The sequence below is a fragment of the Gopherus evgoodei genome, chromosome 9 (assembly GCF_007399415.2).
Source record: "Gopherus evgoodei ecotype Sinaloan lineage chromosome 9, rGopEvg1_v1.p, whole genome shotgun sequence".
In the NCBI taxonomy this organism is placed as follows: Eukaryota; Metazoa; Chordata; order Testudines; family Testudinidae; genus Gopherus; species Gopherus evgoodei.
The window spans coordinates 33,573,190-33,601,128 of record NC_044330.1 but is presented as its reverse complement, the minus strand read 5'-3'; the positions used below and the strand labels follow the sequence as shown (position 1 = coordinate 33,601,128).

At 45.0% G+C, this 27,939-nt stretch overlaps 1 protein-coding gene across 2 annotated transcripts in view; it reads left to right on the top strand.

The window, feature by feature from the left end:
* The window catches only part of ATP1B3 (ATPase Na+/K+ transporting subunit beta 3), a 73,593-nt gene that overhangs the window by 39,032 nt on the left and 6,622 nt on the right, over positions 1-27,939 (top strand). For both annotated transcript variants that reach the window (XM_030574328.1, XM_030574327.1), the window contains 3 exons: positions 51-158; positions 10,846-11,036; positions 12,219-12,269. In XM_030574328.1, coding sequence (XP_030430188.1) covers positions 51-158; positions 10,846-11,036; positions 12,219-12,269 — 350 coding nt within the window. The remainder of the gene's footprint in view (positions 1-50; positions 159-10,845; positions 11,037-12,218; positions 12,270-27,939) is intronic.

Sequence of the window (27,939 nt, the reverse complement as noted above, 5' to 3'; positions counted from 1 at the left end):
TGAAAAGAGTTGTTTAATATCTGACTTTTGCTTTTTGTTTTTCTTAAAAGGACTTATGATTTCACCAAAGCCAGTCACTGCATTGGAATTTTATTTTAATAAGTCTGACTCCAAGTCATATGCAGAATATGTTTCTACCCTTAAACAATTTCTAAAATGTAAGTAGAATGTTTTTTACATTACAAGTAGTTTAATTAAACTTAAAGTGTTTGGACAGTTTGTAGCTATAAATACATTCAGTTGATTTCCTTTAGGGAAAATTCTGTAGGCTTTAACATTTATTAACTATATCAATGGTCCCCAAGCCCTGGGGTGCACCCCCGTAGGGGGGTGTGGAGAAATGTTTGGGGGGGTAGGGAGGCAGGGCCCCCCAGCTCTGCTCTCAGGCCCCAACCACAGTTCCAATTGTGGCTCCCGAGCAGTGCAGACAAGTTCCATTACAGATAAGGGGGAAGTGACAGAACAAGTTTGTGGGGACCACTGCTCTAAATTGTATACTGATTTGTGACAGTGTTTGCTAGATTTGCTAATGTACTTTTAACTATGGCCATTCTGAACAGAAAGACTTCTACAGATCAGTAAAATGTATATATTCTGCTTTTCATTCCTTAAATACACCCCTACCCCAATATAACGCTGTCCTCGGGAGTCAAAAAATCTTACATTATAGGTGAAACCGCATTATATCGAACTTGCTTTGATCCACCGGAGTGCGCAGCCCCGCCCCCTCCGAGTGCTGCTTTCCGCGTTATAGCCGAATTCGTGTTATATCGGGTTCTGTTCTATCAGGGTAGCAGTGTAAATACAACAGAATCCAGAGTTAAATGTTTAGTCAAAGTCTACCATGATTTACAGCTGTGCAACCTTCGCTGACGTCAATAGGTAGTGTGCTTGGATAGCTGAGGAAGGAATTGAATCCGCTTGCCACAAGCATAGTTAAGAGTGACATTAAATTGGTTAAAGAAATAAATTTGCATGCAGACAATTAAATAGTATTATTTACTTTTTATATATAATGTCATAATGGTGCGTGGTATTTTACAGGTTTATAAAACATGACAAGAGATTAAAATTGAAGTTAGTATGTGGGAAAAGATTATATCAGACAAAGGGTAGGTAAATGAATAGCAAAGTTATTTGTGTAATATGTTGGTTTCTGTTTTTTTATGTTACATAGAAAAACTAAGCTAAAATAACATTATTAAGGTTTCCAGGTCAAGCACTCAAAAGTTAGGAAGTGCCAGAATTAAAGTTTGTACAATCTTAATTCGGCCCCTTTGTGCATAGGTACCACGATTGTCTTTAATTACATGATCACATGCTAATGTTTCCACAGGTCTCCTCATTCAGTGCACAGAATGAAAGGTGCTTAATTAATAAGGCTATTCAATATTGTGTATTCTCCTTGTTTTTTAATGTGTAGCCCATGCCTTGTTTACTGCACACTAGTCAAACCCTGTTCTGAAGACTGAATTATTAATTTGCCTCAAGGCTTCTCCAGGAGCTCACCATTATAGTATGATTGTTTCTCAAACATTAATGAATTTATTTTCACATGACTTCTGTGGGATGAGGGGGTATTATTATTCCCACTGTACAGATGGGGAATGCAGTGCAGAGAGAGTGAAGTTAAAGGTATCTACTAGTTTTTGGTGTCCGATCTGAGAAACCTAGAACCTGATTTTTCAGAGTACTTAGCTTTATATGACACTTCATGTATTCAAGCACAGCTTCCACTGATGTCAATTGGAGATGAGAGTGCTCAGGACTTCCACAAATCAAACCCCAACATCTCATTACCCAGAAGATAAGGAATACAATGAGTGATCACCTTTAAAAAGTTTGGTTTACGCCACTTATATAGCATCACATAGGAATTCCAGTGACAGAGACAAGGATAGGATCCAGTTCTCCAGGGCAGCATTTACCAGGACACCATCCTTTCCTTTCCCGCAGTCCTCTGGCAGATTCACTAACCACCTTCCAACTGCTGCAATAAATGAAGCAGGCATCCTACACTTAAGTCACCTTTACTCTACAACCGTAATTCATCCCCGAAGGAGATCCAACCTATGCATTGAATCGGGCAGGGGTCCCTGCTACCCTGTCTTTGTCCGAAGACTTTCTCCCCAATCCCTGGCTCCTTGTCGCAGTCCCATTCTTCTTACCCAACCAATTCCACTCTCCTCATTCCTGTCTCTTCATTTGATCTGTCACTCTCCCCAACTCAGACCTCCAGTAGCGCGCCCCCCCCATATATTTCCCTGTTCTCACTGGTTCCCAGTTCTTTTATCCCTTCATGGATGCCTCATCCAATCTCATCCATTCTCTTTGCTCAGTCAATGTCAGTTTTCCTCCCTGCATCCCAGATCCTTGTCCAGTCTGTCATCACATGCTCCTCCCTACCCTGTTGGTTCTCAGTCCCAGTCTTCCCCTCAGATTCTCACCAGGCTTTGCCACTCTGCCTCTCATTAGATTTAGATTATGCTAGAGTACTAATTCAAGGTCAGTGCCTTTGGGAGTTTGTTCTGAAGGAACCAGTTTTTCCAAGATCATACACATATCCAGCTATTTTGTTACCCCCATCAAAGACTACAAAGTATTTTGTGGTAAGAGATTTTCAGAGGCAAAGGTCTTTCTGGGCTTCTGCCTCTTGGATGGTGGATTCTATCCTTGCAGTGGATGTCTTGTACAATGCACCTTTTTTTTGTTGTCTTTTTTTTTTACTGAAGGCATCTCACTTCACTGATATTGGCAGAATCCCCCAGAGGTAGTATAGTGACAGTATGGGAATCGATTTCAAAGTCCCAGTGATTATTCTACAGGATTAATGGAGTTCAATATCAATGTCATGTGCCTAACTTGAACATCATCTTACTGGGGCACTATACTCTGCAGTTGAGTAACACAGGGCCAGCCTGGCTGGTCAGTGTTTTGGGATCAGTTTCTGGAGTACACAGTTCCTGGAGTTCACTTTTTTTAATCTGTTCTTTGAATGTCAGCGTTTGATCTAATGTGACCCCTGGCCTACACTGGATGTTCATAGTATTCCATTATCATTGGATGGTACAATCCTTGAGAACTAAACAAAGTGAATTTTCAAGAGAGAATTGGTGGAAGAAATTGAAGTTCTTCTTTGAGTGCTTGCTCATATCCATTCCAGTTAGGTGTGCGCACGCCACGTGCTCGTTTGTCGGAAGATTTTTACCCTAGCAACACTCGGTGGGTCGGCAGGGCGCCCCCTGGGGTGGCGCCGCTTTGGTGCCGGATATATACCCCTGCTGACCTATCCGCCCCTCAGTTCCTTCTTACTGCCCGTGTCGGTCGTTGGAACAGTGGAGCGCGGCTTAGCTGATCTCCACCTCCCTAGCTATTTGTTCGTTTCTAACCGTTATTGTGTATATAGTTCAATATTCTATATTTCTAGTTAGTTTTATTAGTTCTTTGTAGTAGTTATTGTATATAGATAAGAGGGATCAGGGATTAGCCCCTTCCCCTCACCCGGTACTGGGGCCCATGCCCGGTTCACCGGGCTTCAAACCGTGCTCGGCCTGTCGTCGGCCAATGCCTACAGGAGACCCTCACGACTCCTGTCTCAAGTGCTTGGGCGAATCCCACCTCGCAGACAAGTGCAGCATCTGCAAGGCTTTCAAGCCCCAGACGAAAAAGGAGCCCACTCGTCCCGGGACTTTAATCGTCTTCTTCTCCGGGTGAAGCGGTAGCAGGGACATCATCGTCGGGCCCACCTCCAGTTGACCTCAGGTCACACCAGGACCTCCTGTGGCGTGTCGCCAAGAATATCAACTTGCCAGTAGAGGAAGTTCCAGAGGTGGAGGACCCAATGATAAGTATATTGTCGGCGGAGGCACCAACCAGAATGGCCCTGCCGTTCATTCGTTCTATCCAGGCTAAGGCAGACACCATCTGGCAGTCCCCAGCATCTATCCCGCCCACAGCCAGAAGGGTTGAATGGAAATATATGGTGCCCTCCAAAGGGTATGAATACTTATATGTGCACCCCCCTCCCTGTTCGTTGGTTGTACAGTCCGTCAATGAGCGGGAGCGCCACAGCCAACAAGCACCGAAATCAGGGGAGGCTAGGCGAATGGATTTGTTGAGACGGAAAATCTATTCCGCGGGAGGCCTCCAACTCAGGGGCTACGTCCAGACTACCCGCCCTACACATGGTGGAGTTTGGATACCATCTTCAGTTTATTTCACCCCCTCCCTCTCAACCCCCCTCCTTGTCCCTCTTCAGGGACCCCTCTCATGAGCAACTCCTCCTGCAAGAGGTTCGGAGGCTCCTTACAATGGGAGCTATAGAGGAGGTACCGAAGGAATTAAGGGGCAAGGGGTTTTATTCCCGATATTTCCTAATCCCCAAGGCGAAAGGGGGCCTCTGGCCTATCCTAGACCTGCGACGACTGAACAAATTCATGAAAAAGTTCAAGTTCCGCATGATATCCCTGGGGACCATCATCCCTTCCCTGGATCCCAGAGATTGGTATGCCGCTCTCAATATGAAGGATGCATATTTCCACATTGCAATTTACCCTCCGCACAGATGGTATCTACACTTTGTGGTGAATCATCAACACTATTAGTTTACGGTCCTTCCCTTTGGCCTCTCCACAGCCCCTCGGGTATTCACGAAATGTATGGCGGTAGTCGCCGCCTCCCTCCGTCGTTGTCGAATACATGTCTTCCCATACCTCGATGACTGGCTTATTCGAGGGACCTCCGAGGCACAAGTCACCAGTCATGTGAGCATCATCAAGAACCTATTCACACGTCTAGGCCTGATAATCAATTTGGAAGAATCTACTCTAGTGCCTACGCAAAGGATAGAGTTCATCGGGGCCACTCTGGACTCCAATCTTGCAATGGCCAGTTTGCCTCTACCTTGTTTTCAGGCAATAGTCTCACTTATACAAAGACTTCAGAGCTTCCTGACAGTCTCAGCTCTCACCTTCCTTGGCCTCTTCGGTCACATGGCTGCATGCACATTCGTGACAAAGCACGCCAGATTGCGCGTGCGTTCCCTTCAGATTTGGCTCCCCTCAGCCTACCGTCCAGGCAGAGACGCCATAGATATTGTACTCACAGTTCCACCGAGCATCCTCGGCACCCTCAACTGGTGGCTGACGCCATCCCTGGTGTGTGCAGGTCTGCCCTTCCATCCACCACAGCCTTCCGCGTTCCTAACAACGGACGCATCATCTCTCGGCTGGGGTGCTCACCTAGGGCACCTTCACACTCAAGGCCTTTGGTCATCTCGGGAGTTGGCGTTACACACAAATGTCAGAGAACTGAGAGCAGTCCGACTGGCGTGCCAAGCGTTCCAGCACCATCTACAGGGTCATTGTGTTGCAGTGTTCGCAGACAACACAACAGTCATGTATTACATAAACAAGCAGGGAGGGACACGATCTTCCCCCCTTTGTCAAGAGGCGATACAACTATGGGACTTTTGCATAGCCCACTCAATAGACCTGGTAGTGTCTTTTCTCCCAGGAGTCCGGAACACTCTGGCAGATCAACTGAGCAGATCCTTCCTGTCTCACGAGTGGTCCATCCGTCCGGACATTCTCCATTCTGTCTTCTGGAAGTGGGAGTTTCCCCACATAGACCTCTTTGCCTCCCGGGAGAACAGGAAATGCCAAGTGTTCTGCTCCCTGCAAGGCCGCTCCCCGGGTTCCCTCTCAGACGCATTCCTAATTCCGTGGAAGGGGCACCTATTTTATGCCTTCCCACCCTTTCCTCTCATCCACAGAGTCCTACTCAAGTTCCGCAGGGACAGAGCCCATCTAATCCTGATCGCTCCAGCATGGCCGAGACAACATTGGTACACCCTGTTGCTCGACCTCTCTGTGGCAGACCCGATCCCCTTGCCACTATGCCTGGACCTCGTAACACAGGAGTTGGCAGGCTTCACCACCCGGACCTTTAGTCTCTTCATCTGACAGCATAGCTGCTGTCTGGTTGAACCAATCTGAGTTGCGTTGTTCCACCTCAGTACAACAAGTGCTGCTGGGAAGCAAAAGCCTTCCACGCGGACGACAAAGCTCGCCAAGTGGAAGCGCTTCTTCCGCTGGTGTGCTCAGCGTAACTCTATCCCCGAAGGTGTATCAGTCTCCATTATCTTGGACTATTTATGGTCCCTCAAGGAGCAGGGCCTGGCGATCTCTTCTGTAAGGGTGCATCATGCAGCTATTATACCTTCCACCCTGGGAAAACTGGCAGTTCAATCTTTTCTCACCCCATAGTTTCCAGATTCCTCAAAGGCTTGGAGCGGCTGTACCCTCAGGTCAAGCGTCCGACCCCTACCTGGGATCTAAACCTGATGTTGGCTAGGCTTATGGGTCCCCCCTTTGAGCCTTTAGCCACATGCTCGCTGCTGTACCTTTCCTGGAAGACAGCCTTCCTCATCGCTATCACCTTGGCTAGACGAGTCTCGGAACTCCGAGCTTCGACTGCGGATCCCCCGTATACGGTATTCCACAAGGACAAGGTACAGCTGCGACCTCACCCAGCATTCCTCCCTAAGGTAGTCTCTGCCTTCCACATTAATCAAGACATCTTTCTACCAGTCTTTTTCCCGAAGCTGCACTCATTGCGTCGGGAACAACAGCTACATACCTTGGATGTCCGCAGGGCTCTCACCTTTTATATTGAGAGGACCAAACCCTTCCGATGCTTGCCTCAGCTCTTTGTAGCTGTCGCAGAGCGCATGACGGGCATGCCTGTCTCCTCCCAGAGGATCTCCTCTTGGGTGACATCCTGTATCCGGACATGCTATGACTTGGCTTGCGTTCCGACTGGCCATCTCACTGCCCATTCTACGCAGGCTCAAGCCTCATCTGCCGCTTTCCTGGCCCATGTTCCCATCCAGGAAATATGTCGCGCGGCTACCTGGTCTTCCATCCACACCTTTGCATCACACTACGCACTGGTCCAGCAGTCCAGAGACAATGCTGCCTTTGGCTCCGCAGTCTTACATTCTGCAACGTCTCACTCTGACCACACTGCCCTAGGTAAGGCTTGGGAATCACCTAACTGGAATGGATATGAGCAAGCACTCGAGGAAGAAAAGACGGTACTCACCTTTGTAACTGTTGTTCTTCGAGATGTGTTGCTCATATCCATTCCAAACCCGCCCTCCTTCCCCACTGTTGGAATAGCCGGCAAGAAGGAACTGAGGGGTGGATGAGTCGGCAGGGGTATATATCCGGCACCATAGCGGCGCCACTCCAGGGGGCGCCCTGCCGACCCACCGAGTGTTGCTAGGGTAAAAATCTTCCGACAAACGAGCACGTGGCGCGCGCACACCTAACTGGAATGGATATGAGCAACACATCACGAAGAACAACAGTTACAAAGGTGAGTAACCATCTTTTATATGGTACATGAGGAGGTTGCGCTGGCCTGGGACTGTGTAGGAAAGAGTTAAGATCTTTTGTAGAGGAGGTCATATGGGAGTATCAAGGTTTACTGAGTTGGAATAACATAGTAGAAGTATGGGGAAAAAACGTTTAATCTCGTAGTTAACGTGTAGCATACTGTGCGCCTGTAGATAATATATGATTCAAACAATTTAATTTCACTTTCATGTTCTGTTTAACTCTATATATAACAAGACCCTGCTGGCTAGTAGAGGTATATATCTTTTTTTTTTTTTTTTTGTTTAGTGGCTATTTATTCTTATTAGCACTGTCACCTACTTCCATGAAGCAGCCGATCTTGTAAAGTTAGGGAAATTTAAACTTTTTCACTGTTTTACTTAAGAAATGTTTAACCTTTTAAAGATATTTTTAGAAATGTATTGAAAAAAGTTGACATACTCCTGCATTTTGCTGTAACATCTGCCCCCAGCAAGCCAGAGTATTTTATTACCAATGCACCACTTACTTGTTGCCTACTTTGGTGGGGTTTTTGGTGAACTTGAGACAAGTGACGGATCAGCAACCCTATTGTTTTAAGTTCTCTACTTACCCATTTCCATTGCTGCCACCTGTGCTACAGTTGTTAAGCTGCCCCTCTGCTATCCTCCCAGTCTGCCTGAATCCTGTCCTAGAGGGAGTATTTACAGGGTGAAAAAGTTGTGCATTCTTCTCATTGAATCCTTTGTTGTGCTGAGACTACCAACAAGAATGCCATTTGAGATGGTGACATTTGAATTTGTCATCCTAGTTGTGTACTTGAATACTCTCAATTTAAATAAAAAACGATTGTACAGCGTCTCAGCTTGAATATGCACACTGCCATAGAACAGTTTGATTTAAAGAGCTGTTTCTGTGGTAATGGTGAAGAATGTATATCTTCAAAGACTGATACTTGCTGCTAGTTGTGCTAGGGCTTCCAAAACTCGTAGCATCTAAACTTAAAAAAACAACAACAAAACCCTTTGTTTGTTTTTTCAGTTTACTTTGCACATTTGCTTTTTATGGTTTTAGCAATAAATGCAGCTGTGATCAAATTTGAGACAAAATTGGACAAATAGCTAACAGGAAGAGAACCAAATCCAATTTAGTGACCTATAGCTGGGGTTTTCAATATCTTAAAATGCAGTCCACATCTTGACAATTGCTTAGGGACCAAGGATCTTTAATAGCGCCTTTTTGGAATCTAGTATATGAACTCTCTAACGGATCACACCACCTTATCCTTATGAGCCATGTAGCCTTTTGGAGCAATGTGAGCTCAGCAATCAGGGTCCCAGAAGAGTAGGAGTTTCTCTAAGAAAGCAGAGTAAAGGCCCCTTCCTGCCAGATCTTTGTTACAAAATATGATTTCTTGCCCCTTCTGAGAAGGCTAGATATTCATGTGTACCTGTATCTTGACTACTGGCTAAGCAAAGGACCGATCATCTTAAAGGGTACACTCAGCACTCAAAAGTCAAGACAGTCTGACAGCTGTTCTAGACTTTGGGCTTAAGTATTCACTCAAAGTCCACTTCCACAATGATACAGGTGTTGGAGTTCGTATGTACATCTCTGAACTCTAGATTTAATGATTGTACATCTTCCGTAAGAATAATTTCGTAATAAGTTTTAAATTATTCTTAAGCTTGGGTCAAGACCTCCAAATGACTGCAAGACATTCTGCCTTAGACTGTTGGGCCTCGTGGCCTCTTGCACTGGGTAACCCTACCAGACAGAACCTTGACTGAAAAGAGATAAGTGCTGGTTGAGACTGTAGCTCTCCAGATTCGTCATGTAGGGTCACAATTATAGGGTGAATACTGTTATCCAGACGATTCTGAGCTTCTGTGGCAGGAGTGCTCATATCACCCAGAATTTGGACCCATGACAAGCTATTTTGTATATTGGCCTTGATTATTATTCATATGTCTGTAGCTCTTAAGTGCCCTAGTCATGGACTAGGACCCCATTGTACTAGGTGCTGTACAAACACCAGAACAAAAAGACAGTCCCTGCCCAAAGGAGCCTACAGTTGAAGTATAAGATAAGAAACAACAAATGGATACAAAGGGGGAGTACAGGGATACAAGAATATTGATCAGCATAATAGGCTATGGTCTCTGCATACCTAAACATCATCAAGTTTTTTGTAGGTGTCATAACAAAGGAGAGTTTTGAGAAGGGATTAGGAGGTATATAATGAGGTAACTTTGGTTATGATTACGGGGAGTGCCTCCCCAAGTGTGTGGGGCAACATGGAAGAGAGCATGAACGTACTTGTTTGAAAATTTAACAAGTGGGCAATGAAGGCTGGCATCCTGGGCCGATTGGAGGTGATCAACTGCTTGATAATGAATGAGATGATAGATAGGGTGGGGATTGGCCAAGAAGGGGCCTCAAAGTAAACTCAAGCAGTTATAGTTGATGCAATGTAGAAGGGGGAGCCAGAGGTGGGATTCAAAGAGAGGGGTAACATGGTCAAAGCAATTGCCTAGAAAGATGCTCTTTGCAGCAGCATTCTAAATGGATATGAGCAGGGCAAGACTGCATTTGTCAAGGCCCTGGGAAAGGTATTGCGGTAATTGATATATGAGATGTTGGAGACTTGGACCAGAGTTTTAATTTTTTGGATGGATAAGAAAGGTCATATGATATCTTAGATTATATGCAGAAAGAGTTGGCAAGAGATGAAGATCTAGAGGAAGATGTGAGTTAAAGATGACACCTGGGTGTGAAGGCAGGGTGATGTCCACAATGATTGAGAAAGAACCTAGTAGAGGAGGGCTTTGGGGGAAGGTGCCTCGTTTCCAACAGTTCAGCAGATCAGGTTACCCTAATTGTGGTTATAAGAGAAATTTCTGCCTTCCTTGACATATCTGGTCTTTGCCAGGAGCTATACGCTGCCCTCGTTAAGGGTAGTAGAACTGAAGTTTTTGATAGCAGTAATGTCAACCACTGGGAAGAATTTTATATCTTCTGATTACTCTTGTCCTGTAGTAAAATTAATGTGGATTTTGTAGGTCCATTTCCCCAGACTGGATCATCCTTCCATTGTATGTTACATCTGCTCAGTTTATACCTGTCTCCTCATTTCTAGAGAAATGAAAAGGCTTGGCAGTTTCTAGAGCCATATCTATGCAAAAAGAGAACTGGGGGAACTAATTTGGCATCTCAGTAATTTAATGAATATAAAACTTCTAGCACCACTTGTTGGTGACAAAAATACCTGTAAATAGTTTTTGCTGTCTTGCATAATAGGAAAAGGTATGGGGGACAATAACTAATTTTATTTTTAAGCTGAAAACTTTACACATTTATGTCGAGATAAGGGACCTTGAGAAGTAGTTTGTTACTGTAGGATTGTGTACTTATTGGTTGCATGAATGTTAACACCAATAGATTTAGAAATATTTTTTTTTTATAGCTTATGATGATTCAAAACAATCCAAAAACATAGCATGTACCGCAGGAAAACTGTTTGAGCAGAATGAAGATCGTGCTGTTAAGCAGGCATGTCAGTTTAATCGCACTAAGCTTGGATCATGTTCTGGAGTGGAAGATGACACTTTTGGCTATGCTAAAGGAACTCCATGTGTACTTGTGAAAATGAATAGAGTAAGTGCATAGAATTTTCTTTCTGGTTTTCTTAAGTTTAAAACTTAGTTTCCCAACTAAAACTTTATAAAAATTTATTCCAGAGAATGACTCAATTATTTGTCTTGGCTTTTCCTTCAATTTCTCTCTATGAAACAATGCAACTTACTGAAATAACTAACCATTTTTATTTAGGATTGGGGAGGAGGCAAGTTGTTTAAATCTCTAATACTTAAGAATATTGGCTTGGTTTCCATGGATCAAAACACCTGGAAGCCCAATTTCTTTTACAAGGCTACTCTTGCCTTGTAAAAGAAAAAGCTCAGTGTAAAGTAAAGTTTGTTTACATTTCCAGAATGCAAGTATAAACCAGAATGTAATGTGCTTGCTTTAACTTTTGAAACTATTGTGTTGAAAATGATATTGCAGGGTGATGTTGGTAAAATATTCCACTCTTCATTAGCTGACTGCAAGTTACCTGGACATACCACCTAGATTCAGCCAGTAATGTTGCATGCTTAATTTGAAATAGTGAACTGCTACTGGCTGTGACTAGTGAAACCATTTTGAGGAGTAGTTCATCAACACTTTAGATCTTAGTATGGTTCTAGTCCATGGGACTCTGTCAAAATGGTACCTTCTTACTCACCACGTTTGGTCTCTGTGTATTTAGTCATATTTGCTTACTGTAGTGAGAAAATGTTTGTGGGGTTTTTGCTGTTTTCATTCCTCTTTATGCTCTTCAGAAGCAATGTAACTAAAGAGTGAACAACGGATTCTATTCTAGTTTTGTGCATCAACAAGGTGTTGTTGTTTTTTTTTTAAATAAGGTCTAATTAATAACACATGTGCAAGCCTCCTGAAGGAAATGAAACTACACAGCTGTAACTGAAGGTCTGAGCTAACCTCAGAGAACCTTTTTGTTGGTAACAATGTCTGAGTTGGAAAGACCCCAGTTTTTATGCCCTTTTACTAGGACTGTAGACCTGGAATCTGGAAACTTAGTTGCTTGTCAACTGAACACATTTAATAGAGAAATCCTACCACGATGCCCAGGGAAACCTATAATACCATTTTAATGTCATAGTCAAAAGTGTAAATGCACATTAAATGTCTCCCGTACATAATGTTTTTTTTTTAAATCAGCTTTATACAACTCCTACAGAAAAATAGCTGTTTATGGAGATTTTACCCTTTCTTTAGATAATTGGATTAAAGCCTGAAGGAGAACCACATATACAATGTTCACCTAAGGTGAGTAGTGAATCAAGATAAGTATTTATGGCCATTTTCCTTTATGTTTAAATAGAGAGTAAAGCAAGCATAAGTGCTGGAGGCAAAGATTTTTAACTTCATTTTTTCTTAGAAACTTCCATTATTTTTAAATCCACATTTTGATTTCTTTTGATAGCTATATCTGTTTTGTGTTCATGTAGGTTAGTGCTTCAGTACGTTTAATAACTTTTTCATAAAGGTACCTTTTTTTCCTTCTCTATCAGTTTAAAAATTGTTCTTTTGTTCTTGTATGTTTCATATCATTAAGACTTATCTGAAAATCAGGTAGGTCTGATAAAGCTGAAGACAAAAAGTATACATGTGATTTCTTGTTCATACTGAAATATATTTTATTTTTGTTTTTTACTTCAGTATAAGTTGTATTTTGTTTTCCCATTTCATAACCAATATTTTTGTTTTTCTTTTCATGCTGCAAATGCATCTTAGACAATTTTATATAATGATGGGTAAGAGACAAGTGGGAGTTCTAAATTTGTTAATGTTCATAATGTAAGATTTGTTCATACTTGATCTGAAGACAACTTATATCAACAGATCTATTCATGTTTATTGTTTGACTTAGCGTGTGTGAAGTTTCTTCCAGTCCAGATTATTTTATTGATCTGACTTCTGCATATGTTTTCCCAAGTCTGCATTTTAAAAAAACACAAAGTATTTGGTTTAAAAAAGAATCTTCTGAAGATGGCCATGTGACTCAGTGGCCAGTGGAAGGGATTGAACGTAGGAATATTCTGGCTTTGAGTCTAGGTTGAGTTAATTACTCTGAGTGAAATGCTTTTATCCCTTACTTCCTCCTATTCTGTACACCCTCTCTCCCCCACTCTTTTTGACTCTGAAATGCCCCAAATCCATTTTTCCCCCAGTATGGATGAAGAGGTGTTGACATGCATGAGAACTCTGCAGGCCCCATCATGATGTACGTTTCTGGTGTCCTACTCTTCAGTCATCAGGGTGTTGGCAGGGAGTGAAGGTATTGCTAATAGATGTACAAATTGTGCAGACTTACTCTCTATCTGTAGTAGCAAATGCAAAGTGACTGATGGTGCCCTACGTTCTTCCTCAAGTGTGAAGGTGTGCTGTAGAAGTTTGTTTTCCTCTCCAACCCCATGTAGTTTCCCCTGCTCAAAGTGTTTTTACTTGAGTTTTTAATAAAGAATAGGCATTTCACCTTGAGACTTCACTTTACGTCTTTGTGCTTCTGTCAGCCCAGCAGCCAATTTGAAACTTGACTGTGGAGCCAGGATTGCACTAGAAAGCAGAGGTTGCATCTGGGTTGAGCTTTCCTTTGCCAAAGACAGATGTCTAAAACCAATGTGGTGTACTATGTGTTGGATGTTTAACTTCATGCAAGATTTTGGGTATATTCATGTAATGTTCACTGACTTTTTGGTAACTGCTGTAAACTTCAAAATATTTGAGTGATAGAAGTAAGCTGCCTCTTGCATGTTTTGTGATTTGAGCACAAATCCTATTATGCTGTTTACAGACAAAATTTTCTGTCTAGCTTTGGATCTGCTCTTTATCAGTCATCTGTCTGCTTTTTCATCACTTACCCTTTAAGTATATGAGAAATGTGTGACTAGTCTTAGATGGAGTTCCATGGGTGTAAATATGAGCAGGATTGAGATCACTGTCTTTGCCTTGTTGTAATACAGTGTGAATCCTTGTAAGTACAACCTATTCACATTCTTAAAGGACATCATCTATGCAAAATCCGTAGTCAAATTAAATTTTAAAAATTAAGTTTCAAGTACTACATGTGTGGCAAAAATTGTCAGGTCAGATGTAGTACTTAAAACAACTTAACTTTTTTTTCATAATGGCTACAGATTTTAAATAGATGTCCTTTTAAGAATTTTACTATTAAGTATTGCTTTCCCCTCTGTTGCTTTGTGAAAGTCACACAAACACTGGAAACCCCTCTTTATGGGGGTAACAGTAAAATGCTTATTTATGAAGTGCTATAAAATGAATATAGTAAACTGAAAGACAAGAAAAAGTGTCTTTCAGTGTCATTTATAAGAAGTAGTGTGACAGTTTTTCTGGTAGAATTGTGCCTTTCAATTTATTGTTCCTTAATACACCCTGTTCTGATTGCTTTTGTCTCTTTATTTAGTTCTTTACTCTTTTGCCAGAGATATTTAGCTTTATGTTAGTCAGAATAGCTTTTTCAGCATTTTTGTTCCTTTACCTTAAGATATATTGTTTACATATATTATATTGTTGGCTTTTGTTTTCTTGCATCAAATATTTGCTTAAAACACACCGGTAAAAGAGGGATACACAGACACATAATAGCACCCAGGCATACACGGCATATGTACTCCCCTCAAAATTTCTCATTTTAATCCAAAGGTATCCAGTTATTACACTGCTTACAGAGAGATATGACTATTACTTTCCTAAGTTGCAAAAAGAGAATAAAAAAGGTGATGAATTACAATAGAGTTGAATGAGTAGGGTTGCCTTCCCTTGCTGATGTCAACATAACTAGGATTTTATGTTGAGGTGTGAGGTGAGATTAGTAAAATTTTGCCCTGTAAAACCAGCTAATCATCATTGATCTTGCTCTTGTTCTTATCACCACACATCAGTTTGGGTAACAAGATGAGCTGTGACTGTAGATGAATATGTGGGAATCCAGATATCTAATTATAGGATTACAAATCATTCTTATCCCAAGTTCTTCATGTCTTCAGGACACAGTACATCCTTGTTTTCACTTCTCCAATAATATTCACTATATTTGGAGGCAGTCCTAATCTAATATCCTGGGTATTTGTTTTGTGTTTTGCAAACTATGGCCTGATTATTAGGAGTGCTGACCACCCACAGAAGCTGTTGGTGCTAAGCATCTTTGAAAACCAGGCCATTAATGAACGGAGAGTCTAGAAATTCTTCTGACAGATGCATTTTAAGTAAGTGCTGGATTTATTCTATAGTAATCTCCTTGAGTTGCACATATATACATCTCAAGGGCCAGATTTTACGAAAGTTAGTCATGCAGTTGCTCATCAGGCAATTCTAAGTACAAATATACCTATGTGCACAGTTACCAGATCTGTGCATATAAATACGATAATTGTATATGCAGTTGTGCAACTACTCTTGAAAATCTGTACCTTAACTTCCTACTCTTACTGTAATTCTGTTATCCATTTTTCTTTTTTAGAATATTCCCATATTCCATACTTCATTTGTTCAATTGTATTTCTGTCATAATCCTTTTAAAAAAGTGTATTTTCCATTATGTGAGCACTTGTTCTAATTTACCAGTACAATGGGAAATATTGAATCTTTGCAGCACATAGCAGGGCTTGCTAGCTCAAGGACCAAAATATCTGGCAGATGTACCTCCGAAGCAGGTTGAGAGAGAAGGAAAAAATAAATAGTTACAGGCCAGAGAAGGAATGGGAACAGGATCCTGTCCAAAACATCACAAATGATTTTTTTTTAAAGCCTACCATACTGAAATTGGAAGTTTTCTTCTGCATGTGTTTTTCTCCTGCTTCCTCCTTGCTCTCTCTTCCTGCATTCTTCCCTTTTCTCCGGTTTCCATTTATCTGCTACCCCTACAGTTGATCCTTTCTGCATGTGTTTGCTACACTGCTTTTATCATTAATTCATATAGAAAAGGGGCATCTATGTCAGAAAAGCCACTTGTGCATTCCCTACCCTGGGAGTCAAATTGAACAAGCAAAGGCCTGAATTTTCCACTCCTGCAGCAAAATCCATGAAGGGACTTTCTATTTGGAGATCTATGACGATATCCTTTTGGAGATTCCTCTTCATTGCCACTCTCAAACCTGGAGGATTCCTGGAAATCCAGGGCCATCTGCGGAGGGGCCATCTATGCCTGCTGCTGCTCTGGCCCTCAATAGCTTCCCATACACAGGAAGATGGGGATAATGTTAAAAAATTACTATAGGCTGGAGCTGTACTAACTTTTGAGGTTTGTTTTTTTTCTGTGTGGCCAGTGGGAGGCTGATGTGCATCCTTTATGCCAGTACTGCTCCTGTCCATTCTTAACTTCCCTTTTGGACTACACTGACAGCCCTCCAGAAGGTCCAGAAGGGGTGGGCACAATGCTGTGAGGCTGTGGAGAGCTTCGCTATCACACTGCACAGGGAAGACTTGGATGTGGAGGGCTCCCTCCATGCATGGATCTGAATAGGCATGATCTCTGCCAGAGTAAGGAGCCTCAAATGTTAGATTTTATGTAACTTTTAGCAATAAGTCCTGTGTGCTTCTGGAAACATCATGTCCATGAGAAAGTACATAACTACTTAAGTAATGGACCATTATCTAGAGCAGTCAATTACATTTTACTGACATTTTTAGTAAAGTCTAATGAAGTGCTTCGGTTAACTTTATCTGCAGATAACTCTGTAACCAAGTATGGCCTCTGAACCATAGCTTATGAAAACAGTCCTCTGTTGTCTCTACTAATTTTTATGTTATCCAGTAAATCTGACTGGTGTCAAACAAATTAATGTGTTGATGAGATTAAGCATTGTATATTAAATCTCACGGGGGGGGAGGAATTCTCTACACAGAACTCAGGATTGTTGCATTCAAAAATGATGGTGTAAGCCCACATTCATCCTAGTAAGTCTGTGGTAGAACATAAGAGAGGACCCTGGTCTCCTAGTGTGCATCTGCACTGCACACTAAGCCCAGATCTGTGGGACCCGGGCTTGTGGATTTGATGTTTCCAAGCCCATGCTTGAGTTATCCACAGTGCAGTGGAAACCTGGGCTTCACAATCATGCTGTTGCATCCGTTCTGTAATATGCAGACACAAGTCAGAGCTTCAGCTTCTGTGGATGTATACTATCGTATCCCAGAATTCCTAGTGTCCTTGCCAACTGACAGTTGTTTCATAGCAGATTGTGGGAGAATTGTCTGTCTCTCCTATGGTGGTTGATTGGAAGCATTTTGAGTGATTTTAGTTCACAAATACATCCATTTTGGGTCCATGTGTTTCTAGCAGCTGGAGACAATACGGACCCTGACAGAGTGGAAGAACTTCTGTACCTCATGTTCTGTCCTATTTTGGGACACAGGCAGAGCATCTGCATGACCGTCTCTACCTCATGCTCTGCCTGTGTCCCAAAATAGGCAGAACATCTGCATGACAGTAGAGGACATTTCAGTTGCAGTTTTTGAACTGCTGAAGGCACCTCTCAGGGGGGATATTGACATGACAGCTGTGACTCAGGGTATGTCTACACTATGATACTAGGTCAAATTTATAGAAGTCGGTTCTTTAGAAATCTTTTTTATACAGTTTTTATACAAAATGCTCTAAGTGCATTAAGTCCGCGGACTGCATGTACAGTACCGAGGCTAGCGTCGACTTCCGGAACCTTGCACTGTGGGTAGCTGTGAATAGCTATCCCGCAGTCTCCGCTGCCCATTGGGATTCTGGATTGAGATCCCAGTGTCTGATGGGGCAAAAACAGTGTCACGTGTAGTTCTGGGTAAATGTTGTCAGCCCCACCCCCACTCCCACCCCACCTTTCCTTCCCTCCGTGAAAGCAATGGCAGACAATCATTTCGCATCTTTTTTTCCTGGGTTACCTGTGCAGACTCCATACCATGGCAAGCATGGAACCCGCACGGCTGACCGTCACTGTAAGTCTCCTGGGTGCTGGCAGACTTGAGACTGCATTGCTACACAGCATCAGCTCATTGCTTTTTTGCAGCAGATGGTGCGTTGTGACTGGTAGCCATCGTTGTCATATTCCTGGGTGCTCTTTTAACTGACCTTGGTGAGGGGCACGTGGGCAACTGGCAGACATGGGACTGCATTGCTACAGAGCAGCAGCTCCTTGCCTGTGGGCAGCAGACAATGCGTTACAATTGGTAGCCTTCATTGTCGTATTCCTGGGTGCTCTTTTAACCGACCTTGGTGAGATCAGTCACAGGTGCCTGGGCAGACTCCTTCTGCCGAGCACCCAGGAGCTGACAGTGGCTAGCAGTCAAACTGCATCGTCTGCTGCCACCCTAAAGGTGTAAAAGATAGATGGAGTAGATCAAAACAAGAAATAGACCCGATTTGTTTTGTATTCATTTGCTTCCTCCCGCCCTCCATGAAATCAATGGCCTGCTAAACCCAGGGTTTTGAGTTCGATCCTTGAGGGGTCCATTCTGTCTGTGACAGTTGTTTGTGTTTCTCATTGATGCAAAGCCACCCCCTTTGTGGACTGTAATTCCCTGTAAGCCATGTCATCAGTTGCCCCACCTTCTGTCAGAGCAGACAATCATTTCACGCCTTTTTTCAGCCCAGATGCGATAGCACTGGGAGCCTGGAGCCTGCTGAGATCACCGTGGCAATTCCGAGCACTGTAAACACCACGCACAGTATCCTGGAGCATATGCAGAACCAGAACCTGCCAAAGCAAAACCAGGCGAGGAGGCGACGGCAGCGCGCTGACGAGACTGAGGAGGACATAGACATAGACTTCTTGCAAAGTATGGGCCCCAGCAATGTGTACATAATGGTATTAATGGGGCAGGCTCATGCTGTGGAACGCCATTTCTGGGCCTGGGAAACAAGCACAGACTGGTGGGACTGCATAGTGTTGCAGGTCTGGGACAATTCCCAGTGGCTGCGAAACTTTCACATGCGTAAGGGCACTTTCATGGAACTTTGTGACTTGCTTTCCCCTGCTCTGAAGCGCCAGAATACCAAGATGAGAGCAACCCTCACTGTTGAGAAGCAAGTGGTGATAGCCCTGTGTAAGCTTGCAACGCCAGACAGCTACCGGTCATTCGGGCATCAATTTAGAGTGGGCAAATCTACTGTAGGGGTGGCTGTGATCCAAGTAGCCCACGCAATAAAAGATCTGCTGATGTCTGGGGTAGTGACTCTGAGAAATGTGTTTGTCATAGTCGATGGTTTTGCTGCAATAGGATTCCCTAACTGTGGTGGGGCGATAGACGGAACCCATATCCCTATCTTAGGACCCGAGCACCAAGCCAGCGAAAAATGGTACTTTTCAATGCTCCTACAAGCACTGGTGGATCACAAGGGATGTTTCACCAATATCAGTATAGGATGGCCGGGAAAGGTACATGATGCTCATGTCTTCAGGAACTCTGGTCTGTTTCAAAAGCTGCAGAAAGGGACTTTCTTCCCAGACCAGAAAATAACCGTTGGGGATGTTGAAATGCCTATAGTTATCCTTGGGGACCCAGACTACCCCTTAATGCCATGGCTCATGAAGCCGTACACAGGCAGCCTGGACAGTATGCAGGAGCTGTTCAACTATAGGCTTAGCAAGAGCAGAATGGTGTTAAAATGTGCATTTGGACATTTAAAAGCGCACTGGCCCAGTTTACTGACTCAGATAGACCTCAGCGAAACCAGTATTCCCATTGTTATTACTGTTTGCTGTGGCTCCACAATATCTGTGAGAGTAAGGGGGAGACGTTCATGCTGGGTTGGGATGTTCAGTCAAATCGCCTGGGCGCTGATTAGGTGCAGCCAGACACTAGGGCGGTTAGAAGAGCACAGCAGGGCACGCTGTGCATCAGAGAAGCTTTGAAAACCAGTTTCATGACTGACTAGGCTATGGTGTGAAAATTCTGTTTGTTTTTCCTTGATGAACACTCCCCCACACTTGGTTCACTCGACTTCCCTGTAAGCTAAACACCCTCCCCTTCCCACTTCAATAACTGCTTGCATGGCCATCTCCATGCGACAGGCATCCTGTCTGCTTCTTTCTGATCTGTCAACAAAGGCTCGACAATTGATGCAGGACCTCTCCTTTGACAGCCAGGCCCTGTTTGCAGAGCAGATGGACAGTAAACTGCATGGCCTTAAGGAATCCTGCACTACCCTGAAAACTCTGGGCTGTACATTCCAGGTTCAGCCCATAAGTGGTTCATACCGCAGCAATCTCAGGGCCAAGGGATTCAACCCTACTAGGAATCCTGTCCCCCTCCCAAGAAGAGTAGGGGCTACAGCGCCACCCAAGCCCACCCCTTCCTCTTTCTGTCCAGCATTTTGAGGTTGTGCCTACCAGACTTTATCTCAGATCCATCTGTCCTGCTGTTCTCCTCCCCACATGGACAGCTATAACTTCAGACAGCTGTGTCCTCAATACTGTGGCAGAGGGTTATACCCTTATACCCTACAGTTTACTTCTACCTCCCCCCACCCTGCTTCCCCATCCTTCTTCAGGGACTCTTCTCATGAGAGTCTCCTTGTACAGGAGGTAAAGGGGTTGCCGTATTTGGGTGCTGTGGAAAAAGTGCCTCTTGAGTACAGGGGTTCTGTTCCCGGTATTTCTTAATCCCAAAGGCCCAAGGTGGTCTGCGGCCCATCCTGAAAACTGCATCCTGGAGCCGAGGGACCTCATCAAGTATATAAAAAAGCTAAAGTTCGGCATGTTCTCCAGTCCAGAGGTTACCTGTACATGGTCATAGCCATTCCCCCGATGGTACTCTCCTCACTGCAGTGGTAGACCGAACAAGATGCCCCTCCCCCATCACTCCATCAATTTGGTGTTGGATGCCTTGGACTTTGGCTGGGGCATGCACCTCAGCGACCTCCAGACCCAGGGTATGTGCTCCCTGGAAGAGACGACGTTACACATAAGCATCAAAGAGCTCAAGGCAGTCTGCTTGGCATGCAGAGTCTTCATACCGCACCTGTTGGGCAAGGTGGTAAGAGTCCTGACGGACAACACAGCCCTGATATTCTACATCAGCAGGCAAGGGGGAGCACATTGGTCAACTCTCTGCCAAGAGGCACTCCGTCTCTGACTTCTGCATCAGCCATGAAATCCATCTGGAAGCTTGTTACCTCCTTGGCGTCAAGAATATGCTAGCGGATCACCTCATCAGGGACGTCTCTCACCACCAGTGGTTGCTTCACTTGGAAGTAGCCTGCATGATCTTCCAGAGGTGGAAAACTCCCCATGTGGACCTGTTCGCCACTAGGCTAAACAGGAAATGCCCCGGTTTTGTTCATGGCAAGGCCTGGGCAAGGACTCCGTCTCTGCTTTCCTCCTGTTGTGGTCATGGAACCTGATGTATGCAATTCCTCTCATCAGCAGGGTCCTGGCAAAGATCTAGAGAAACAAAGCACAGATTATCTTGATTGCCCTGGCGTGACCTCGCCAGCACTGGTTCGGCACGCTAATGAATCTGTCAGTGGCCCATCTCTGGCCCCTGCCCAACCAACTGGACCTGCTGTCACAGGACCATGGTCAGCTCCTGCACCCCAACCTCAGTGTCCCTCCACCTCACGGCTGAACCTGGAGGAACGGACCTGCTCGAGTGAGGTCCAACAGGTCCTCCTGGGAAGCAGGAAGCCCTCAACCAGATTGACTTACTGGGCCAAGTGGACGAGGTTTTCCTGCTGGGTGTCCAAGCATGGCATCTCTGCCTCGTGCTTTTCCATACAATCTGTCTTAAACTACCTGCTTCATCTGAGGAACCAGAGCCTGGCACACTCTTCCATTAAAGTGCATCTTGTGGTCATCTCTGCTTTTCACCCACCGATCCAGGGACAGACAGTGTTTTCTCATGACATGATGGTCAGTTTCTTGAGAGCCTTGAGAGATTCGTCCTGCAGGTATGGACTCCTGTCCCACAGTGTGATCTTAACTTAGTCCTCTCTAGGCTCACCAGTCCATCCTTTGAGCCTCTGGATTTATGCTCCCTTTTCCACCTGGCGTGGAAGGTTGTGTTTTTGGTGGCAGTAACATCGGCAAGACCATCTCTGAAAGTAAAGCCTTGACCTCAGGACCTCTGTACATGGTCTTCTACAAAGATAAGGTTCAGTTGTGACCGCACCTGGCCTTCCTGCCAAAGGTGGACTCCTCCTTCCATATGAACCAGGACATCGTCCTCCCAGTATTCTGTCCCAAACCGCACAAGACCAGTGAGGAGAGGCGTCTTCCTGCCCTGGACATCTGGAGTGCCTTGGCTTTTTACTTAAACGTACCCAGCTTTTCCAAAAATTGACTCAACTCTTCATCACTACAGTGGATAGGATGAAGGGTCACCCGGTGTTCTCGCAGAGGATTTCTAATTGGATCACCTAATGCATAAGGACCTGTTACGACCTGGGGGGGTTCTACTGCTGCCGCCGATTGTCAAAACTCACTCGATGAAAGTGCAGCCATCTTCGGCGGCCTTCCTGGCACACATCTCTGTCCAGGACATCTGTAGAGCTGCAACGTGCTCCTCTGTTCACGTGTTTACTTCTCATTAGGCTATCACTCAGGAGGCCAGAAACAATGCTGGGTTCGGCAGAGCTGTGTTGCAATGTACACATCCATGAATTCCTACCCACCTCCAGGGGTACTGCTTTGGAGTCACCTAATATGGAATGGGACATGAGCAAGTACCTGAAAAAAAGACAGTTATCTTTTCCATAACTGGTGTTCTGAGAGATGTATTGCTCATGTCCATTCCACAACCCTCCCTCTTTCCTCACTGTTGGAATTTCCGGCAAGAAGGAACTGAGAGGGGGGGGAGCCACTCGCTGCCACCCCTGTTCCACGCCAGGCGGGCGCCAGTCCAGAGGGCACCAGAGCTGGTGCCCTACAGATACTGCTAAGGGAAAAACTTCTGGTTCTGGTGCATGTGGCGAGCACACGCACCTAATATGGAATGGACATGAGCAACACTTCTCAAAAAACACCAGTTACGGAAAAAGTAATGGTCTTTTGCTTCCGTTTCCTGGAAAGTAAATGGCAAGCTTTGGAATTGAAGGACTGGGAAATGGTTTGTGGGATAGATTGGCAGACTCTCCAGACATGAATCTGGCAACCTGGACTCAAACTGCATCCACACTATGGCCTGGTCTACACTACACGTTTAAACCGATTTTAGAAGCATTAAACCGATTTAACGCTGCACCCGTCCACACAATGAGGCCCTTTGTATCGATATAAAGGCTCTTTAAACCGCTTTCTGTACTTCTCCCTGACGAGAGGAGTAGCGCTGAAATCAGTATTACCATATCGGATTAGGGTTAGTGTGGCCGCAAATCGACGGTATTGGCCTCCAGGCGGTATCCCACAGTGCACCATTGTGACTGCTCTGGACAGCAGTCCGAACTTGGATGCACTAGCCAGGTAGTCAGGAAAAGCCCCGCGAACTTTTGAATTTTATTTCCTGTTTGCCCAGCGTGGAGCTCTGATCAGCATGGGTGGCGATGCAGTCCCAAATCCAAAAAGAGCTCCAGCATGGACTGTACGGGAGATACTGGATCTGATTGCTGTATGGGGAGGCAATTCTGTTCTATCAGAGCTCCGTTCCAGAAGATGAAATGCCAAAGCATTTGAAAAAATCTCCAGACAGAGGCCATAGCAGGGACTCAGCACAGTGCTGCGTGACAAGCATAACGGAAAGCCAAAGAATCAAATGGATGCTCATGGAGGGAGGGAGGGTGTACTGAGGACTCCAGCTATCCCACAGTCCCCACAGTCTCCGAAAAGCATTTGCATTCTTGGCTGAGCTCCAAATGCCTGTAGGGTCAAACACATTGTCCTAGGTGGTTCAGGGTATATGTCATCAATTTACCCTCCCCTCTCCGCACTCCCCCCCCCCCGTGAAAGAAAAGGGGGAAAAAAATTGTTTCTTGACTTTCTCATGTGTCACCCTATGTCTACTGCATGCTGCTGATAGACGCGATGCTGTGGCACTGAACAGCAGCACCCTCTCCCCATACCTCCTCCGTGGCAGACGGTACAATATGACTGCTATCCATCGTCATCATCAGCCCGTGAGTGCTCCTGGCTGGCCTCAGGTGAGGTTGGCCGGGGGCGCCTGGGTAAAAATAGGAATGACTCCCAGTCATTCCCAGTAGATGGTACAGAACGGCTGGTAACCATCTTCATCATAGCAACTGGGGGCTGAGCTTCATCATCCCCTCCCTTTCATGTGTAAAGAAAAGATTCTGTACTGCCTGGACTATCGTAGCAGTGGGATGCTGGGTTCCTCTCCCCCGCACTGTTTAATGTCCTGCCTGGACTATCATAGCAGCTGGACGCTGCCTCCCTCTCATTTTATCTCACTAACAAGTCAGTGTTTCTTATTCCTGCATTCTTTATTACTTCATCACACAAATGGGGGGGACACTGCAACAGTAGCCCAGGAGGGTTGGGGGAGCAGGGAAGCAATGGATGGGGTTGTTGCTGGGCACCCCCTAGAATGGCATGCAGCTCATCATTTCTGCGGGATCTGACACGGAGCGGCTGTGCTCTCTGGTACACTGGTTCTCTAGCACACTTGCCCCATATTATAGGCAGGACTGACTCTATTTTTAGATAAAACATAAAGGAGGGAATGACCCGGGGGGTCATTCCCATTTTTGTCTTTGTGCCCCCGGCCGACCTCAGCGAAGGTCAGCCAGGAGCACCCATGACAGTAGCAGACGGTACAGAACGACTGATAACCGTCATCTCATCGCCAATTTACAATGGCATAGCAGACGGTACAGAACAACTGATAACCGTCTCTATCTTGCAAAGGCAAATGAATGCTACTGTGTGGCGCTGCAGTACCGCCTCTGCCAGCGGCATCCAGTACACACACGGTGACAGTGACAAAAGGCAAAACAAGCTCCATGGTTGCCATGCTATGGCGTCTGCCAGGGCAATCCAGGGAAAAAGGGCCCGACATAATTGTCTGCCATTGCTTTCACAGAGGAAAGAATGAGTGACGACGTTTACCCAGAATCACCCATGACACTATTTTTGCACCATCATGCATTGGGATCTCAACCCAGAATTCCAATGGGTGGAGGAGACTGCGGGAACTATGGGATAGCTACCCACAGTGTAACGCTCCAGAAATCAACACTAGCCTCGGTACATGGATGCACACCACCGAATTAATGTGCTTAGTGTGGCCGCGTGCACTTGACTTTATACAATCTGTTTTACATAACTGGTTTATGTAAAATCGGAATAATTCCGTAGTGTGGATGTATCCTCTGAAATGCCTGGACTTTGACCTGCCTCTTAGTAGGACTCGGGCTGTCCATCCCTTCCCTGCTCCCATCAGGGTGCAAGGACTTTCTGACCTGAGTTGACTAATTTTGAGTATGGATGGCAGGGGGGCTTTGGGTTCAAACTTGAGTCAGAGCCAAGGCTTAGTGTTCAGCATACATATACTTCTAGCTAGAGATGTCAGCTATCCCTAATTTTCATAAATTGTCCTGATTTTTAGGTCCAACATACAGCAAGTAGGGCCATGGTCACAGTGGGCATCGTTCTCTACTGGTTTGATGGCACATTCACAGACTGCGCAGTGAGAGTTTGTTAGGAAGCAAACTGGTGATTTTGAATGGAATGGGGCACTGCTGGGTTCAATGCCCAAGCCAAAGGCTACATGTTGCACTCTAACTACCCCATGTGCTCTAGGTACCTAGAGCACGCCAGCAATGGCCATGCAGGACAGTTAGCGTGCAGTCATCAACCTGCGGTTTGGGCAGTGAATCCAGCACCCCAAACTTCACTGACTAGTGCTGTGGCTTGAATTTATCAGAGGCTTACAGTCTCTTGGCGAAGGAGCAGGCAGTGATGGTGGCAGTGGAGGACAGAGGGAACATGACTAAGGAGGAAGAGGAGGCAGATCATCCTGAGAAGGAAGTCCAGGCCCTGAACTGGTAATGATAATTAAGGACCCTGCTTTCCTAGGGCTGATCTTCCCCTTCTCTGTGTTTGGAAGTAAAGGTCAGGAGTGCAATGGAGGCAGGGGCCGGGGCCAGGACCTCCTCTTGGCCATATACACACAGACTGGTAAGGGCAGGGGTGGAAGTCTACGCAATGTCTGTAATTCCTTTGTAACTTTTTTCATAATCTCCTCTGAAAGTCTCAGAGCACGGTTGGCATCTCTGCAGACTAGTCCCTACTGCATTAGCCATGGGTGAGGCTGCGAGTCTTTCACAGAGATCACGGAAGTCATGGATTCCGTGATTTTCCGGGGCCTCCATGACTTCCGCAGCAGCTGACCCCAGGACCCCGTGAGCAGCTGAGGCAGCTCTGGGACCAGCCACACCGGCCACTGCTCCGACAGCCCCAGGCAGCTGGTCCCAGGCACTGCCCTGGAGCAGCATTCTGGGAGGAGCAGTGGAACCCCAGGATGCCCTTGCCTGAAGGAGCAGCAGCAGTGGTGGGGCACCGGGCTGCCCTCCTGGCCCAGAGTGGCAGTGGTGGAACCCCAGGCTGCCCCCCTCGACAGTCAAGATATAGTCACAAGTATTTTTAGTAAAAGTCACGGACAGGTCACTGGCCATGAATTTTTTGGTTATTGCGTGTGACTTGTCTGTGACTTTTTTTTTTTACTAAAAATACCTGTGACTAAATCATAGTCTTATCCATGGGACATTTCCTGAATTTTTGCAGCCCATGTGTATTTAACTTTACATAATCACTACACTAGAATTCCGTTGTATGTAGGGAAATTTAGCTTTGGCAGATTTCATCCAAAAGCCAAAGCTGAGTGGATGAGGCTTGGGTCTGCCATTTTAGAGGTGTGGATTCTGTTCCTAGCTCTGCCAGAAGTGACCTTGTGCAGCCTGTTACCTTATTGCAAAATGGGGGATATGAAGCCTTGGTTAATAAAACTTGTGAATACCCTGAAATAATAGCAGCAGAAGGAGGCGGCTTACATTCATGATATTCTGGCTTCCTGGCCAGCACACCTCATAACCTATTTTGTGTGTATCTCTCCATCACCATGCTAACCTGTCCCAGGGAGAGCTCACAGCATAGTTTGTAGGCGTCCCATTCACTTGCTCTAAGGGTCAAAAACAAAATGCAGGAGATTTTTAGGTAATGGAGTTTGGTCTTGGTGTGAAATCTTAATAGAAGGCAGTTCAGCGATAAGGAGCAACGAGAATTTTAGTTATAAATTGAGGACGCATCAGTTGGAAATAACAGAGGAGGAGATGGATCTCGGAGTATTCGTTGATCACAGGATAACTATGAACCACCAATGTGATATAGCCATTAAAAAAGCGAATGCGGTTTTAGGGTGCATCAGGCGAGGTATTTCCAGCAAAGATAAGGAGGTGTTAGTAGCATTATATAAGGCACTGGTCAGACCTCATCTGTAATACTGTGTGCAGTTCTGGTCTCCCACGTTTAAGAAGGATGAATTCAAACTGGAACAGGTTCAGAGACGGGCTACTAGGATGCTCCGAGGAATGGAAAACCTGTCTTATGAAAGGAGACTGAAAGAGCTTGGCTTGTTTAGCCTAACCAAAAGAAGATTGAGGGGAGATATGATTGCTCTTTATAAATATATCAGAGGGATTAATATTAGGGAGGGAGAGGAATTATTTAAGCTTAGTACCAATGTGGACACAAGAACAAATGGATATAAACTGGGCACTAGGAAGTTTAGACTTGAAATTAGATGAAGGTTTCTAACCATTAGAGGAGTGAAGTTCTGGAACAGCCTCCCAAGAGGGCTCATGGGGGCAAAAGACATATCTGGCTTCAAGACTAAGCTTGATAAGTTTATGGAGGGGGTGGTATGATGAGATATCAATTGCCAAATTAGGCTCTTTGATGATCAGCAGGTAAGTATGCCAAGTGGTCTGTGATGGGATGTTAAATGGGTTGGGATCTGAGTTACTACAGGGAATTCTTTC